Source organism: Anomaloglossus baeobatrachus, chromosome 9 (assembly GCF_048569485.1).
Source record: "Anomaloglossus baeobatrachus isolate aAnoBae1 chromosome 9, aAnoBae1.hap1, whole genome shotgun sequence".
NCBI classification, from domain to species: domain Eukaryota; kingdom Metazoa; phylum Chordata; class Amphibia; order Anura; family Aromobatidae; genus Anomaloglossus; species Anomaloglossus baeobatrachus.
This window is the reverse complement of record NC_134361.1, coordinates 23450969-23467777: the sequence shown is the minus strand read 5'-3', so window position 1 is coordinate 23467777 and position 16809 is coordinate 23450969. Positions and strand designations below refer to the sequence as shown.

At 42.9% G+C, this 16809-nt stretch overlaps 1 protein-coding gene across 1 annotated transcript in view; it reads right to left on the bottom strand.

Annotated features, from left to right (window-relative positions):
- Positions 1-16809, bottom strand: part of LOC142250320 (complement factor B-like) — a 35352-nt gene that overhangs the window by 16216 nt on the left and 2327 nt on the right. The window contains exons 2-7 of the mRNA XM_075322463.1: positions 15358-15561; positions 14472-14657; positions 11937-12110; positions 5462-5557; positions 2610-2743; positions 560-698 (exon numbers count right to left, since the gene is read on the bottom strand). Of these exons, the coding sequence (XP_075178578.1) occupies positions 560-698; positions 2610-2743; positions 5462-5557; positions 11937-12110; positions 14472-14657; positions 15358-15561 (933 nt within the window). The remainder of the gene's footprint in view (positions 1-559; positions 699-2609; positions 2744-5461; positions 5558-11936; positions 12111-14471; positions 14658-15357; positions 15562-16809) is intronic.

Here is a 16809-nt window from a genome sequence, read left to right as displayed (position 1 = left end):
AAAAAAATATGCTGCACTCACCACCGCTTCTGTTTAAGAATAGCCCTTTATTGGGACATCATGTGCAAAATGTGGAAAAAAAGTAGAAACATCTGTTTCGCCTGTCACCATGCTTCTTCAGGCTTTGGCGAACCTGAAGAAGCATGGTGACTGGCGAAACAGCTGTTGCTCCTTTTTTTCCACATTCTGAACATAATGTCCCAATAAAGGGCTATCTTAAAAAACAAGCAGTGGTGAGCGCCACATATTTCTAAGCTCCACATGCATGAGTATTACACAGTACTCATTCATATAATGGCATGTATGTAATGCAGGACGGGATAGGTTCTCCAAAGCGAGAGATGCTTCCTCTTCACTCTGGGATGGAGAGAGGAGTACACCATTATGGGTATATCCCTTACTAATTCAGAATTCCCATTTAGGGTGTTTGGAGATGGGTTTTCTAAACTTATCAACCCCTTTATAGTTCTCAATACTGTAGACTATTAGTCTGGGACTGATGGTGTGTGATGTTATATAGTTAGTAAAGTTATTGGGAAAGTGACGTGAGCTCCATTACCTGAGTACTTAAAGGCTTTAATCTTATCAATGACGGCGTCAGGGTCCGTACTATCATCATCAGACAGCAGCGAAATGGGTTTTACAAATGATGCGTATGAGATGACAGCGTAGCGAGGGGTAAAATCAAAGCTGGAGATCTGTAACAGACAATGATATACATATCCTACCCCGGTCATCAGATGAGAACGATAACAGGTCAAATACAATTTACAAGAAGAAACGCAAAGAGTAATCTTACCAATAATGTCCTGTATGATTACAACCATGATTCCTGACCTGATGGATATACGGAGTGAGGGCAGCGTACACCAACAACCATCCCTGTATCACATCACTAGCCAATTTATCTGCCTAGTGATCTATTGGGCAATTCTAGAGTCCAAGAACTTCGAATCTAAACATATGCGATTGTCTGGACTTAGATAGTTAATTGTGGTGTTTTTCTTTTTTTTGTTTCCAAAAATTGAAGTGGTTTTTATGATGATTTTGAAAAACTGTGGCAAAAGCTCATTCCCTTTCAAACTGCTCTTTCTAACTGCTTAGATGCCGTTGTTACTGTTGACTGCGGAATGTAAGGCGTTAAGTAGCTGGAATTGGATTCATCTCTTATTCTGATACCTGCCGTGCATGCAGCAGGCCTGGTCCATAGACTTACTTCTGATATCTACGTAACCTGTCACTAATTGTTCCCTATAGGAAGGGCTGCTGATAAGTCTTTGGCTTTGTGATCTTTTTTTGTTTCTATGGTAATGAATGTTACATCACATGAAAGCCTTGCGTGTCTAATATGTATTTTCAACATTTTGTGTTTGTTGCTTATGGCAACAGTGTTCTACGCACGCAGGAAAACAAAATGTCGGAGTCTAATGCGATATTCACAGCAGCTGAGAGCAGAGGAGGGATAAAATTCTTGTTTCTACAAGGAAAGTCCGCGGAGGATATTCATGGTGATTGGGGGATCAATGCCCTTCATATTCCACACGTAAGAACTGGGTTGCCAAATTTGAAATGGGCCACTTCAGTACCAATAATGAAGAACGTCCTGGACACACGAGAGTGGTTGTTGTTCGGAGATCGTCAATGATGCGCACAACTTCATACTGGAGAATCCACGAATTTCAGGTAAAGCAATAGCAGACATCATGGGGATTTCTCGTGAACGCGTTTGTGTCATTATCCATGAACATTTGGACATGAGGATGCGATCTGCACAGTGGGTCCCCAAACATTTGACAACAGATCAGAGAAGCATGCGAGTGAAAACTTCCCGGTCCATTTGTCAGTGTTTCCGGACTGATAAGAACTTCCTGGAGTGACTGGTCACTATAGATGAGACCTGGATTTATTTGTATGACCCTGAAAACAAGGAGCAGTCAAAAGTGTGGAGGCACAGTGGTTCTCCTCATCCAAAGAAGTTCAGGGTGCAAAAATCAGCCACTAAAGTGATGGCGTCTGTGTTCTGGGATAAGGAGGGCGTGCTGCTAGTGGATTACCTTGAAAAGGGTTCCACCATCAATGCAAGGTATTACATTGAACTTTTGTACCAATTGAAGGCCAAAAGGCACGGCAAGCTGTCCAAAGGAATCTTGTTCCTGCAAGACAACACTTCCGCTCATACTGCACAAGTGACCACGGCAAAACTGGCAGAGCTGGGCTTCCAGCTGGTGACCACCCACCTTATTCACCGGATCTAGCTCCCTCCGACTATCATCTGTTTCCAAACCTGAAGAAACACCTCAAGGGTGCCAAAATTCACACCATTTCTGATGCCATGGCTGCTACAGATGCCCGGTTTGAGGCACAACCAAAATCCTTCTTTTTGCTAGGCTTACAGAACTTGGAATACCGGTGGAAGAAGTGTGTTGACATCAGTGCAGAGTATGTGGAATAAATGGAAAGTCATCATTCTATTTAGTTTTTTTCTGGGTAAAGCCAAAAACTTTTCAGCAGCCCCCCTCGTATGTTTTAAGAATCTATAGCCTTTCCCAGACTGTAAACTAAGTCCGACATCAGGCGGACCTGGAGAGGGCAGACACCATCACTCGTACCTTTTCTATGAACACTTCACTGATCGCCTTGGCTGTTTGAAAGTTTTTTGGTCCAACACTTCTAGAGGTATCTAAGATAATGAAGATGTTCATGAGACCTCCTTTTGTTACTCCTATTTTCCGACGAGTCTCCCCTGCAGGAAGAATGAGAGAAAAGTTACCAAAAAAAGGTATCAGAATCTGTAAATTTGTCCCAATGTGAGCGACGGATGACACCCCCTGAGCCAGAACAGTATATGGCTCCTGAGCTGTCAAGTCTTTATCATTATTATCGCTTCCTCATCTAGTGTTTAATTAAAAACATTTTTTAAATATATTACCTTTATCTAGGCATTAGTGGATTACACTAGTCATGGCGCCCCCTACTGTTTTTTTTATTCCCATAAATGTGTCCAGTACTGGTGGTCACACATGCTCAGTAGACCAGACCACCCCAATCCACTGGCGGCAGAGTAACTCCTGCTCTTGCGCAGACCAGTAAATAAGAATCAATGCATTGGACGTGGCTTTTTCCCACAGGCCCCGGACACACGGTGATAAAAGGCCTCTTGTCTTTGAAACAGGGAAAGTCATATTCATTTTTTTATTCGCAAATGTGAGCCTATTAGTGGCTTTTATTATTTAGTTTGTGCCTTTTTTAACGTTCACTTCTGGTTTTTTTCTTATTTTTTTTCCTGGTCGGCACTAAGGGCGTAAGTTTCCTTATCCGGATGTTTTAGCCTAATTTATTATTTCAAATTTCTGAAAATGTCACTGTTGTACCTTAGTTTTCTGGAAGAGTATAAAATCTGTCCAGCTTTATTTTTGCTTAACTCAAGATTAATGCATAACATTTTAACCCCTTCATAATCAAGGACATACCTGTACATCCTTGGCAGTGTCTGTCCAGTTACCACAGGATCGCTCTGCGAGCCCGAGGTCATCTCCGCACATGTCTGCTAATCTGATCAGCAGACATGTGTGACTAACATGCGTAAGTGGATTTTTGATCCACTCGCACCTGTTAACTGTAAGGGGGGGAGGGTCAAGGCTCTGTCACCCCTGTAGAAGTGGCTGGCACGCATGAACGTTTCTTAAATCCCAACAGTGTGTTTTGGTGAGTGGCCACCAGGTGGCAACGTGGCCCATTCACTGCTTTCCTGACACCTCGTTAAGTAAGAAGGGGTTTAATGCCAGGAGGAGTATAGCGTATAAATAAGACAGGATGTAGAGGGAGGACAGGAGAGTCCCCAGTGAGGAGAAAGAGACAAGAAGCCCAAACGTTAATTAAAAAAGGATCCTAAGGGTCGACCTTTGACATCGGACACGCGGGGTCCTACTCACTAGAGGACTGGTTGTAACTGCGTCCCCAGAAGCAGGGTTAAATCCAGGCGGTCGGGGTGGCGTCTGTTTTCCTGGATAGAATACCCAACGAATTATCCTGCAAGACCGAAGGTCAGTGGGGTCTTAAAGTAGAAGAGTAGGTCGTGGCCAGAAGCACTGGCGGTGGAGTGTTGTCCGAATAAGCCCTTTCAATAGTGCAAGCTAAATCCCTGTGGGTGGGACGGAGTGGGATGAAAGTACTTTTTGAATCTGCCAGTGAAGTATGACGTCAAACAAGAGTTTGAGGGGACCTGCAGCATTCAAAGAAGTTCAGGTACCAGGACAGCAGCTCTACATAACCCCTTAGATTGCCCTGTCAAATTCTGACAGCACAATTTAAAGCACTCCGGCGGGGATTGCGCAGATCTCTGCCACCATCGGTGGCCCTGTGACACAATCACGGGGCGCCAATGGGTTGGCATGGCAGCGTGGGATCAGATGATGACTCCTGTCACTGTGATGACTCACTTCCTGTGGATGCTGGCAGAGCACTTTCACTCACAGGAAATCATCATCTTTCCTGATCAGAGCAATCCTGCAGCATCGCTCTGATCAGGAGAAGCGATCGGACAGTACAGTCATACAGTCCCCTAAGGAGGCTAGTAAAATGAATAAAAAATGTAAAAAAAAAAAAAAAAGTTTTAAAAAGTATAATAAAAAAACCCCTAAAACTAAAAGTTGAAATCACCCCCCTTTTGCCCCCTGAAAATAAAACAATAATAAAACAAAAGAAAATGCACATCTACAGGTTTGGTATCAGTGGACTCGTACTGACCTGGGAAATCTTACTGCCAGGTCTGTTTTACTCTATAGTGAACATGGTAACAAAAAAACCCCCAAAAAATCGTGCAAATGCACTTTCTTTGCAATTTCATCGCATTCGGAATTTTTTCTCCTTATGTGGCAGAATGAATGGTGTCACTCATCCCGCAATAAACAAGCTCTCATATGGCAATATTAATGGAAAATTAAAAAGTTATGGGTGATGGAAGAAGGGGACGAAGAAACGGAAAATTTTGAAAAATTTGGAGCAAAAAAATTACATAGAATACTGAAAGTTAAAATAGAAAAGTGTCTGAAAAAAACAGCGTTGATGATTTCCGTCACTAACCCTCATTCTGTATGATGGGCGCTTGTCTGGAAATCAGCTACTCCTATCATACCGCCTCCAAACCAAACATCAACAGGCTCTTCCCAAGAAGCCGAGCTCCAGAGTAATGGTGGACCCTGGACCTGGCCCTGTTTGCTTTCCTTATCTGGCTGTCAATTATAATCCTTGAGTGGAGGACATATTAATGATCTCAGCTTTATCACAATTTTTTTTTTGTTTAGTGCCAGTCCTTGTATTAATGCACCATGGAAAGCGGAATTAAGGCAGCATCAGCTCTTCCCCACCATAAAGCCATAGTGTCCTATTTTGTCCCCCTCCCTCCCCGCTATAGCATAGGTATTTTCCACTCTGGAGGTCATGCCGCGTACTGTTCTCCTACCTTCTACTTTATTTGGGTTGGATGATTCAATGGTTTCAGAAAGCGAAGCAGAGAAAGTCTCCGCCACCTCCTCGGGGGTGTCAAACGTGTACCAGTCTGTGGAGGAAAGAGATATCAGTCACCTTAAAGTGAACCATCCTTGTCCCCAAATCCTATTAACCTGCGGATAAAGGGTTAATCTGCGGGTTGATAATTCTTTCAAGCTGTGCAGCTGCAGCTGTTGGGAGAAAATGAACTTTATTTTTACCAGGAGCCTCCGGCTTTCAGTCATAGAGGTGGCTTTAGTCAGTGCGCAGCACACAGTGAGTGCTAAGCACGCCCCGCCACTTGGATTGACAGTTGGCTCTGCTTAGATAATCTGCAGAGCGAGCTGTCAGTGAAAGTGCCGGGATGAGCTCACAGCTGCCACTCACTCTGTGCTGATATGAAAACGGAGACAGAAGTCTTTAAATTTGCCTGATGACCACTATACCCCATAATTACATAGTCACCAATCAACAGCGCTAGTGCACATAAAAAAAATATATATTTTTAATTGGTCAGACACGAAGTATAACAAGGGTATAGACAATAACAATGTTTTAAGAGCAGGTTAAGACAGAGAGAGGCGATTAAATCCCCATGTGAAGCCGCATGTTGCAAGGGTACATACAATGATATACAGTTAGGTCCAGAAATCTTTGGACAGTGACACACTTTTCGCGAGTTGGGCTCTGCATGCCACCACATTGGATTTGAAATGAAACCTCTACAACAGAATTCAAGTGCAGATTGTAACGTTTAATTTGAAGGTTTGAACAAAAATATCCAATAGAAATTGTAGGAATTGTCACATTTCTTTAAAAACACTCCACATTTTAGGAGGTCAAAAGTAATTGGACAAATAAACCAAACCCAAACAAAATATTTTTATTTTCAATATTTTGTTGCGAATCCTTTGGAGGCAATCACTGCCTTAAGTCTGGAACCCATGGACATCACCAAACGCTGGGTTTCCTCCTTCTTAATGCTTTGCCAGGCCTTTACAGCCGCAGCCTTCAGGTCTTGCTTGTTTGTGGGTCTTTCCGTCTTAAGTCTGGATTTGAGCAAGTGAAATGCATGCTCAATTGGGTTAAGATCTGGTGATTGACTTGGCCATTGCAGAATGTTCCACTTTTTTGCACTCATGAACTCCTGGGTAGCTTTGGCTGTATGCTTGGGGTCATTGCCCATCTGTACTTTGAAGCGCCGTCCGATCAACTTTGCGGCATTTGGCTGAATCTGGGCTGAAAGTATATCCCGGTACACTTCAGAATTCATCCGGCTACTCTTGTCTGCTGTTATGTCATCAATAAACACAAGTGACCCAGTGCCATTGAAAGCCATGCATGCCCATGCCATCACGTTGCCTCCACCATGTTTTACAGAGGATGTGGTGTGCCTTGGATCATGTGCCGTTCCCTTTCTTCTCCAAACTTTCTTCTTCCCATCATTCTGGTACAGGTTGATCTTTGTCTCATCTGTCCATAGAATACTTTTCCAGAACTGAGCTGGCTTCATGAGGTGTTTTTCAGCAAATTTAACTCTGGCCTGTCTATTTTTGGAATTGATGAATGGTTTGCATCTAGATGTGAACCCTTTGTATTTACTTTCATGGAGTCTTCTCTTTACTGTTGACTTAGAGACAGATACACCTACTTCACTGAGAGTGTTCTGGACTTCAGTTGATGTTGTGAACGGGTTCTTCTTCACCAAAGAAATTATGCGGCGATCATCCACCACTGTTGTCATCCGTGGATCCCACGCCTTTTTGAGTTCCCAAGCTCACCAGTCAATTCCTTTTTTCTCAGAATGTACCCGACTGTTGATTTTGCTACTCCAAGCATGTCTGCTATCTCTCTGATGGATTTTTTCTTTTTTTTCAGCCTCAGGATGTTCTGCTTCACCTCAATTGAGAGTTCCTTAGACCACATGTTGTCTGGTCACAGCAACAGCTTCCAAATGCAAAACCACACACCTGTAATCAACCCCAGACCTTTTAACTACTTCATTGATTACAGGTTAACGAGGGAGACGCCTTCAGAGTTAATTGCAGCCCTTAGAGTCCCTTGTCCAATTACTTTTGGTCCCTTGAAAAAGAGGAGGCTATGCATTACAGAGCTATGATTCCTAAACCCTTTCTCCGATTTGGATGTGAAAACTCTCATATTGCAGCTGGGAGTGTGCACTTTCAGCCCATATTATATATATAATTGTATTTCTGAACATGTTTTTGTAAACAGCTAAAATAACAAAACTTGTGTCACTGTCCAAATATTTCTGGACCTAACTGTAGGTGGTGCACTTAGTTCCCCACAGTGGTGAGCGCTGGGTCATCAAGTGAAAACATTCAGGATAGCCAGCTGACTTCCAGAAGGATAATATACAGGACAGGATCACAAAAGTAAATGTCAATACATATTAAGCCAGCAATTACATGTAACATCACCACAGCGCAGAAACCAGAGTGGGGCTTACCAGAGTAAGGGCACATGCGGGGACACATGGGGAGCAGTCCCAACACGTGTTTCGTGCAAATGACTTCCTCGGGGGACCTGCTCTTAAAACATTGTTATTGTCTATACCCCTGTTATACTTTGTGTCTGACCAATTAAAAATAAAAAAAAAAAATTTATGTGCACTAGCGCTGTTGATTGGTGACTATGTGATTATGGGGTATAGTGTTCATCAGGCAAATTTAAAGACTTCTGTCTCCATTTTCATATATACAGTTAGGTCCAGAAATATTTGGACAGTGACACAAGTTTTGTTATTTTAGCTGTTTACAAAAACATGTTCAGAAATACAATTATATATATAATATGGGCTGAAAGTGCACACTCCCAGCTGCAATATGAGAGTTTTCACATCCAAATCGGAGAAAGGGTTTAGGAATCATAGCTCTGTAATGCATAGCCTCCTCTTTTTCAAGGGACCAAAAGTAATTGGACAAGGGACTCTAAGGGCTGCAATTAACTCTAATGGCGTCTCCCTCGTTAACCTGTAATCAATGAAGTAGTTAAAGGTCTGGGGTTGATTACAGGTGTGTGGTTTTGCATTTGGAAGCTGTTGCTGTGACCAGACAACATGAGGTCTAAGGAACTCTCAATTGAGGTGAAGCAGAACATCCTGAGGCTGAAAAAAAAGAAAAAATCCATCAGAGAGATAGCAGACATGCTTGGAGTAGCAAAATCAACAGTCGGGTACATACTGAGAAAAAAGGAATTGACTGGTGAGCTTGGGAACTCAAAAAGGCCTGGGCGTCCACGGATGACAACAGTGGTGGATGATCGCCGCATACTTTCTTTGGTGAAGAAGAACCCGTTCACAACATCAACTGAAGTCCAGAACACTCTCAGTGAAGTAGGTGTATCTGTCTCTAAGTCAACAGTAAAGAGAAGACTCCATGAAAGTAAATACAAAGGGTTCACATCTAGATGCAAACCATTCATCAATTCCAAAAATAGACAGGCCAGAGTTACATTTGCTGAAAAACACCTCATGAAGCCAGCTCAGTTCTGGAAAAGTATTCTATGGCCAGATGAGACAAAGATCAACCTGTACCAGAATGATGGGAAGAAGAAAGTTTGGAGAAGAAAGGGAACGGCACATGATCCAAGGCACACCACATCCTCTGTAAAACATGGTGGAGGCAACGTGATGGCATGGGCATGCATGGCTTTCAAGGGCACTGGGTCACTTGTGTTTATTGATGACATAACAGCAGACAAGAGTAGCTGGATGAATTCTGAAGTGTACCGGGATATACTTTCAGCCCAGATTCAGCCAAATGCCGCAAAGTTGATCGGACGGCGCTTCATAGTACAGATGGACAATGACCCCAAGCACACAGCCAAAGCTACCCAGGAGTTCATGAGTGCAAAAAAGTGGAACATTCTGCAATGGCCAAGTCAATCACCAGATCTTAACCCAATTGAGCATGCATTTCACTTGCTCAAATCCAGACTTAAGACGGAAAGACCCACAAACAAGCAAGACCTGAAGGCTGCGGCTGTAAAGGCCTGGCAAAGCATTAAGAAGGAGGAAACCCAGCGTTTGGTGATGTCCATGGGTTCCAGACTTAAGGCAGTGATTGCCTCCAAAGGATTCGCAACAAAATATTGAAAATAAAAATATTTTGTTTGGGTTTGGTTTATTTGTCCAATTACTTTTGACCTCCTAAAATGTGGAGTGTTTGTAAAGAAATGTGACAATTCCTACAATTTCTATCAGATATTTTTGTTCAAACCTTCAAATTAAACGTTACAATCTGCACTTGAATTCTGTTGTAGAGGTTTCATTTCAAATCCAATGTGGTGGCATGCAGAGCCCAACGCGCGAAAATTGTGTCACTGTCCAAATATTTCTGGACCTAACTGTATGCTTTTTGAAGTTGTTGCTTTTCATCTTTGATGAAGTCCATATATACTGCCCTATGTTTTCTAAATCACTCTGTACTGAGCAGCGATTGAAGCTGCTCCGGGCACATCTCTATGACTGAAAGCCGGCAGCTTTCAGTAGCCATGCTGGTTGGTCAAGCTGGATTATATAATTACTTACCTGCATATTAACCACATGTAGCAGGTTAATAGTATTTAGGGACATGACTGGTTTAATTAATAATCAAAAATCTTACTAAAAGGGGTTGTATCATATTACAAAACTGATCCTTTTTTTTCCCTATAAACAGCAATACTTATTTCTATAACCTATATCTGGTATTGTAGCTATGACTGTTTTAGGTAAGTGGAGCATCAGCTGTAATACCACACATCCCCTTTTGACAAGTGTAGCGCTGTTTCTGGGAAAAAATAACCTGTTTTTGTTTTTTTTTGTTACTTAACCTACTGTAACATGGAGGAGGGTATGTATCGAGAAGATGGTGTAAACCTGGATGTTCACTCTGGTATCACGAGGTTTATTAGGGTGTTCCAGGGACAGGATTTACGGATAGCTGGATAGACAGGTGGGTCTGGCTATACACATACATCTGCCCATGCATGTGTCTCACGTGTCAAAATGAGACTGATTGTTTGACACATGGTCAGTGTGGGGAGACTGTGATGGATCCAGGAAGGAATCCTCTGAGAGAAGGGACCTAGACCATGTATAGAGGTTGTGACACCTCTGGGAGGAATCCTCTGAGAGAAGGGAGGATTCGCCATGTATAGAGGTTGTGTTGTCTCTGGAAGGAATCCTCTGAAGGAAAACAGATGATTTGCTTCTTCTGACCCGGGATCAGTGTATGGAGGTTTGTGAAACCTCCACATGGTACCTCTGGAGAGGAGTGTGTATACTGACTGGAGTCAGTGCGTGGAGGCTGAGATTGCTCCAGTGTGATACTTCTGCGAGCTGGAAACCATGTTTATGTTATGTTCCTGAAGAGCGGTTTATTTGTGCTGTGAATAAACCCGTTGGACTTTTTACATGAAAGTGTTCCTGTGTGCTACCTCAAACAGCACAATGAGTGCATCACCCTGTCACACTACATACAGAGATAACAACCTGCAATATTTACTTTTTACAATTAAGCACACATCTACAATATTCTATACTGAAAGTCTTCAATGGATATGAAATAATTAGATCCTACCATTGTGTGTATACAGCTCCTATGCTGACCTATGTGTCTCCATGGTCACAGACTACAAACACACCTTGTGTAGTCATGTGTTACTCCCCTACAGGCAGTAGGAGAGAAGGAATAGGTAGTCAAGTAATATGTAACTACAGGATGACATTACTCAGGGTTTCTGTGACGTCTGTAACCATTAAAATACATTAAAAAAAATGTTTTTTTTTACAGTAACTAATTTTTGCTAAATCTAATTATGTATTAGCCTTTGCAAAGTTATACATTTTTGTAAAATTCTCTGTCCTTATTTTGCTTCTTTTTCTTGCAAAATCCACAATGTAAGTGCTGTTTTAATAGTTTAGATCATGCTCTTTTGAAGCTGCTTTGAACTGCTGTTTCAGTAAGAATCTACTCCAAAACACTATTTACAAACTTTCTCACTGTCTCGACATGGAGGGGAGCAGAGAGGCTTACACAGAGAGTGCTTGTAAACCATTGCACAGTATGAATTCTTCTTAGAGCAGCAGTTCAAAGGAGCTTCTAAAAGGGTATGAAATAGGCAAAAGAGCATTTTGTTTGAAAGAGACGGAAGTGAAATAGGGTAATGGAGTATATGACAAAGCTTAATAACGTTGCAAAGGCTGATCAAGAATCAAATTTAAAAAAATAGTTATTCTTTAAGCATTGAATTACAGCTAAATATGCTTGCTGCAAAATATATTAATATGTGGATTAACTATAAATCTAATCTCAGACAACTATATCAAGTTACAATGCGGTAGCTGTAGGATCAGACAATGAAAGAAGGGGAATAATGGAAGTCTACACAATGGTGAATATGGTGAGTATGGAAGCTTATGCCATAAAGACTAATGGCCTTACATCTGCAGGACGGTTCTGCTCCGGACCAGCGCCCGCTCTCCATACATTCTCTCTCCTTAGAGCCGAACATCTGCAGCCCCATCTCGCAGTCATATGTCACTTTGTCTCCAAACTTGTAGGAAGAACCTAGTTTTGTAGCCCCAATAGGAACTCCTGGATTTGGACAGTCGCCCTCTATGGGATAAATGTATGAGAAACAAAAGTAGGGGAGATGTAAAGAGAAAAGATTAAATCTGTCACAGGTTTTTGACACCTAATCTGACAGCAGAATGATATATGGAGAGAGATCCGGATTCCTGCGATACATCACTTACTGGGCTGCTTGCTTTAGTTTTGGAAAAATCATAAAATCATTGTTTTATCAGCAGGAGATTATCACTAGAGGACTGCCATACATTCCTCCATATTCTTGAGCTCGGTATAACCCCACCCCTACCACTAATTGGCAGCTTTCTGAATATGCACAGAAAGCTACCAATCAGTGGTGTGGGTAGGGTTATACAGAGCTCAGCACTTAGAGAACAGATAGATCTGCAGCAGAGAAAACAGGGATTTTATCGAAACGACAGCAAGCTGACCAGTAAGTGATACATCTCAGGAATCAGAATCCATGCAAAAAAAAAACAACTGACAGATTCCCCTTCAATACAAATACATCGATAGAATAAAAACGCTTTTGGATCTCAGAATGTCAAACATTTAGTATATAAACATTAAAAAAAGTAGACATTTCTGGGTTTTGGGGGTTGTTTTTTTTGGGGGGGCAGGGGGGGTACATTTCTATACAATAGTCGGTGATTGGTGCCCAATATGTTTCTGGGATAAAGCGACTCATCAGAGTTCTTAATAATGACCATCTGAAATTTTGATAAGGAGTCGCCCAATATTAATTTTTATATACAATTTATTTTTTCATTTTTATGACATACTAACTGTAGTACCCGGCGTTGCCCGGGATAGTAATTGTCTCTTTGTCTCTCTCCCAGTCTGTCTGTCTATCTCTTTCTGTCTGTGTGTCTGTCTCTGTGTGTCTCTGAGTGTGTGGCTCTGTCAGTCTGTCTGTCTCTTTCCCTGTCTGTCTGTCTCTGTGTGTCTGTCTCTCTGTCTGTCTCTTTCCTTGTCTGTCTGTGTGTCTGTCTCTATCCATGTGTGGCTATGTCTCTATCCATGTCTGTCTGTTCGTGTCTATCTCTCTGTCTGTGTCTGTATCAGTCTCTATCTGTCTCTCTATATCTCTCTGTCTGTTTGTCTCTCTCTGTGACTGTCTGTCTCTCTCTCTGTGTCTATCTATGTCTCTGTCCCGTCTGTTTTTTTCCCGTCTAGCTCTCCCCATCTGTCTCTTTCCGTCTGTCTCTTTCCCCGTCTGTCTCTTCCCCCTCTGTCTCTTTACCCCTCTGTCTCTTTCCCTGTCTGCCTGCCTCTGTCTGTCACTTTGACTGTCTCTCTCTCTCTGTCTCTTTCCCTGTGTGTCTGTCTCTTTGACTGTCTCTGTCTCTTTCCCTGTCTGCCTCTTACTCTGTCTGTGCTTATGTCTGTCTCTGTCTCTCTCTATACGTGTCTCCACCGACATCTTATTACCTCACACATAAGCTTCTTATACTATCATTTTATTTTGTACCTATAGCAACCACTCACAGCTGCTATTAATACGCTGTAGCTCCTATCTCCATTCACTTTAAAGGAGGCAGGTTTTTTGGAGAGTAACTGTAAAGCGCGGGGTTAAATTTTCCTGTCAAAACATAGTCTATGACGTTCCCTGAGTCACATGAGGCGTCTGTGTAACATTTTGTGATTGTAAATGCGACGGTGCAGATTCCTTTAGTGGACATACATACATACATACATACATACATACACACACATACATACATAAATACACACCTACATGCATACACTCAGCTTTATATATTAGACTAGCTGTAGTACCCGGGCGTTGCCCGGATAGTAACAGTCTCTCTGTCTCTCTCCCAGTCTGTGTGTGTCGCTGTCTGTCTGTCTCTTTCCTTGACTGTCTGTTGCTATCTCTCTGCTTGCATCAGTCTATCTGTCTCAATCTCTGTATCTGTATGTGTCTCTCTCTCTCTCTGTCTCTTTCCAGGGCTGTCTCTTTTCCAGGGGTGTCTCTTTGCCCGGCTGTCTCTTTGGGCATCTGTCTCTTTGCCCGGCTGTCTCTTTCCAGGGCTGTCTCTTTCTCCGGCTGTCTCTCTGTCTGTCTTTTTCTGTCTCTCTCTCTATCCGTCTATCCTATCTTATACTAACAGTTTATTTTGTTCCTATAGCAACCACTGACTGTTATTTATAGCCTATAGCTCCCAGCTCCATTCAGTTTAATGGCTGTAGGATTTTGTAGCGTAACTTGAAAATACGGGGTTAAATTTTCCCGCCCAAACATACTCTATGATGTTCCCTGAGTAACATGAGGCGTCTGTGCAAAATTTCGTGATTGTAAATGCGACGGTGCGGATTCCTTTAGCGGACACACACACACACACACACACACACACATACACTGAGCTTTATATATCAGATTTGTACCTTGATCATCACACTTCGCTTCTTCTCCGCTCCATTTTCCATTTGCCTGACAGGTGCGGTTTCCGTGTCCAAATGCGTGAAATCCTCCCCAGCACTCGAAATACAGGACGTCTCCCACAAAGTATTTCCCTTTCCGAGGATAAAAATCTCCATTTTCAAAAATGAAGGGTGTGGGGCACTGCACAGCTGCAAGGGTAAAGGGACCAAACAGCACGTAAAATTAATATACTGGATCGTCCATGAGTGAAAATATAATTTTTATTCATTCAGAGTTTTGGCTTCTATAGCCTCTATGTATCACTGCACATAGCCGGCTCCAATGACTCATTCTGGTTCTTGTGGCAGCTTTCTTGGAGCTTCCTGAGTTGATCTATGTCTAAAACCTGTACTAAGGGATAACCAAAGGTGTACGGGTAAGGGTACAAACGAAAGGGGGTAGAAGGAATAACTTCCAACAATCACCACAGATAGCAGCAGCAGTAAGAACACGTCCTCTCTGCTCCCTGGCTAGCTCCAAACTGAATAGAATAACCAGCAACCTCTCCAGGAAGCAGAGGGATTAAATCGGTTTAGAAGAGTTCAGAATGATAAAGTGGTACACTCTGCTGTCAGAAGCAGCCTACTGACCGATTTACTGTAGAGTCATTCTCCAGTTCGCTGTGTACAGGGGCTGTAGAACCTAAATGATGCCAAAAATGTTAGTAGATCCCAGTTGTGAATATGGATTTTAGCCAAACATGCATGGTAATTTATTAAAAAGAAATTAATGGTCAGATCTGATGCACATCAAAAGAAAATCCAAGGCAGAAATCCATGAGTCCATGGTGCAATGCGGGATTAGTTTTTTTTTTGTCTTTGTCTATAGAAGATGTCTATAGTCAGTTACCTCTACATTGCGCCTTCACGTCCTCATCCGTCCAGTGACCGGTGTAGAGACAATCCCGGGAAAAGGACGGGTGCGGGTACATTCCTGGAGGGCAGCTGTACTCCACCGTACTGCCAACATTTCCTCCATCACTCACAGTGTAAATCCCACCAGTAATGGGTATTTTACCAAGATCACATCCAGGGACAGAGGCAGCAATGGACACTAAAACCAAAATGCGACAGTGTGAGTGAAGACAAAATAACCTGGGAAGAGAACCAAATAATTATACCATGGGGCAGACATATTTTTCCCAATTTACACGATAATGATACCACATATTCCAATCTCACAGCCAGTGTTACACTTCAGAGCTGCATTCACCATTCTACACATCAGCTTATCTAGCCGAAAGATCCTCGAAGCCCACCAGGGTGACCTGTAGACTTTGGAGCTCTTGAGGTTACCTCAGGTGTCCCTAACCAGCCCTAGCACCGAGGTCAGGTTTTCTCTCACTTGAACCCTATTTTCTACTGCCCCTTCTGGAGGCCTCCCTACTGTCCTCCTTCCCACATCTGTCACTGCCCCTTTAATCCAATCTTCTCCATTCAGCTGTTATCTTAGCCCAACCACTAGCTTGCAAATTTTGGCAATAGTCCTGCTCTACTACATCTGGAACCTGCATCTTTATATATTAATATACAATATAATTAGTATAACACATACTTTAGAATGCATAGCATAACCAGTACAGGGTCAAGTCCACCTCCTACACACCTCCCCACTTAAATATGCTCGTCACCGACCATAAAACTTTAATTTCCACATACATAGAATCCTGAGCTAATAAAAACTGTTACTTTAGAGTTCACATGAATTACAGCCACAGGCCAGAGTTTTCATCCAGGTACCGATGAGAGTACACCTTTAAAACAAGCCATCACTCGTAGGCATCAGTCTTTTCCTGCCATGGGCAGCAGTGTTTATGCACCGGCCCTTTCCTGTCAGGTTGCACGACAACGCTAGACCCACTCTACATGGTCCGACGTTTCCTTCCTCTCCCTTTTCTCTCTGCGGTTGTCAGTCCATTGTTGTACTACATTGCCCAGGAGCATCGGGTAAGGGTGGAGTCCATGGGGAAAGGGACAATGTACATGGGGTGACAGGGTAGTATGTAATGTCCTTAGAGGAGGGCACAACTTGTGCAAAAGAACTGGGGGAGGGGGGAATAAAAACTTTGGCCACTTTCGGGGTAGCTGAGTCTCCTAATCCATGCTCCACGGAACGCGGAACAGTCCTGTATGTATTTGTGGCGCCCTGGGCAAGCCAGGACGTCACAAGCACTACACCAACACACCCCACACTCCCGGTAATGCACACCAAGGTCAGACAAAAACCCTTGTTGCCTCCCTCCAGGGGCTGATGCTCACACCAGGGGGTGGGCCAGGCGGTTGGTCCCGCCCACCGAGGAGT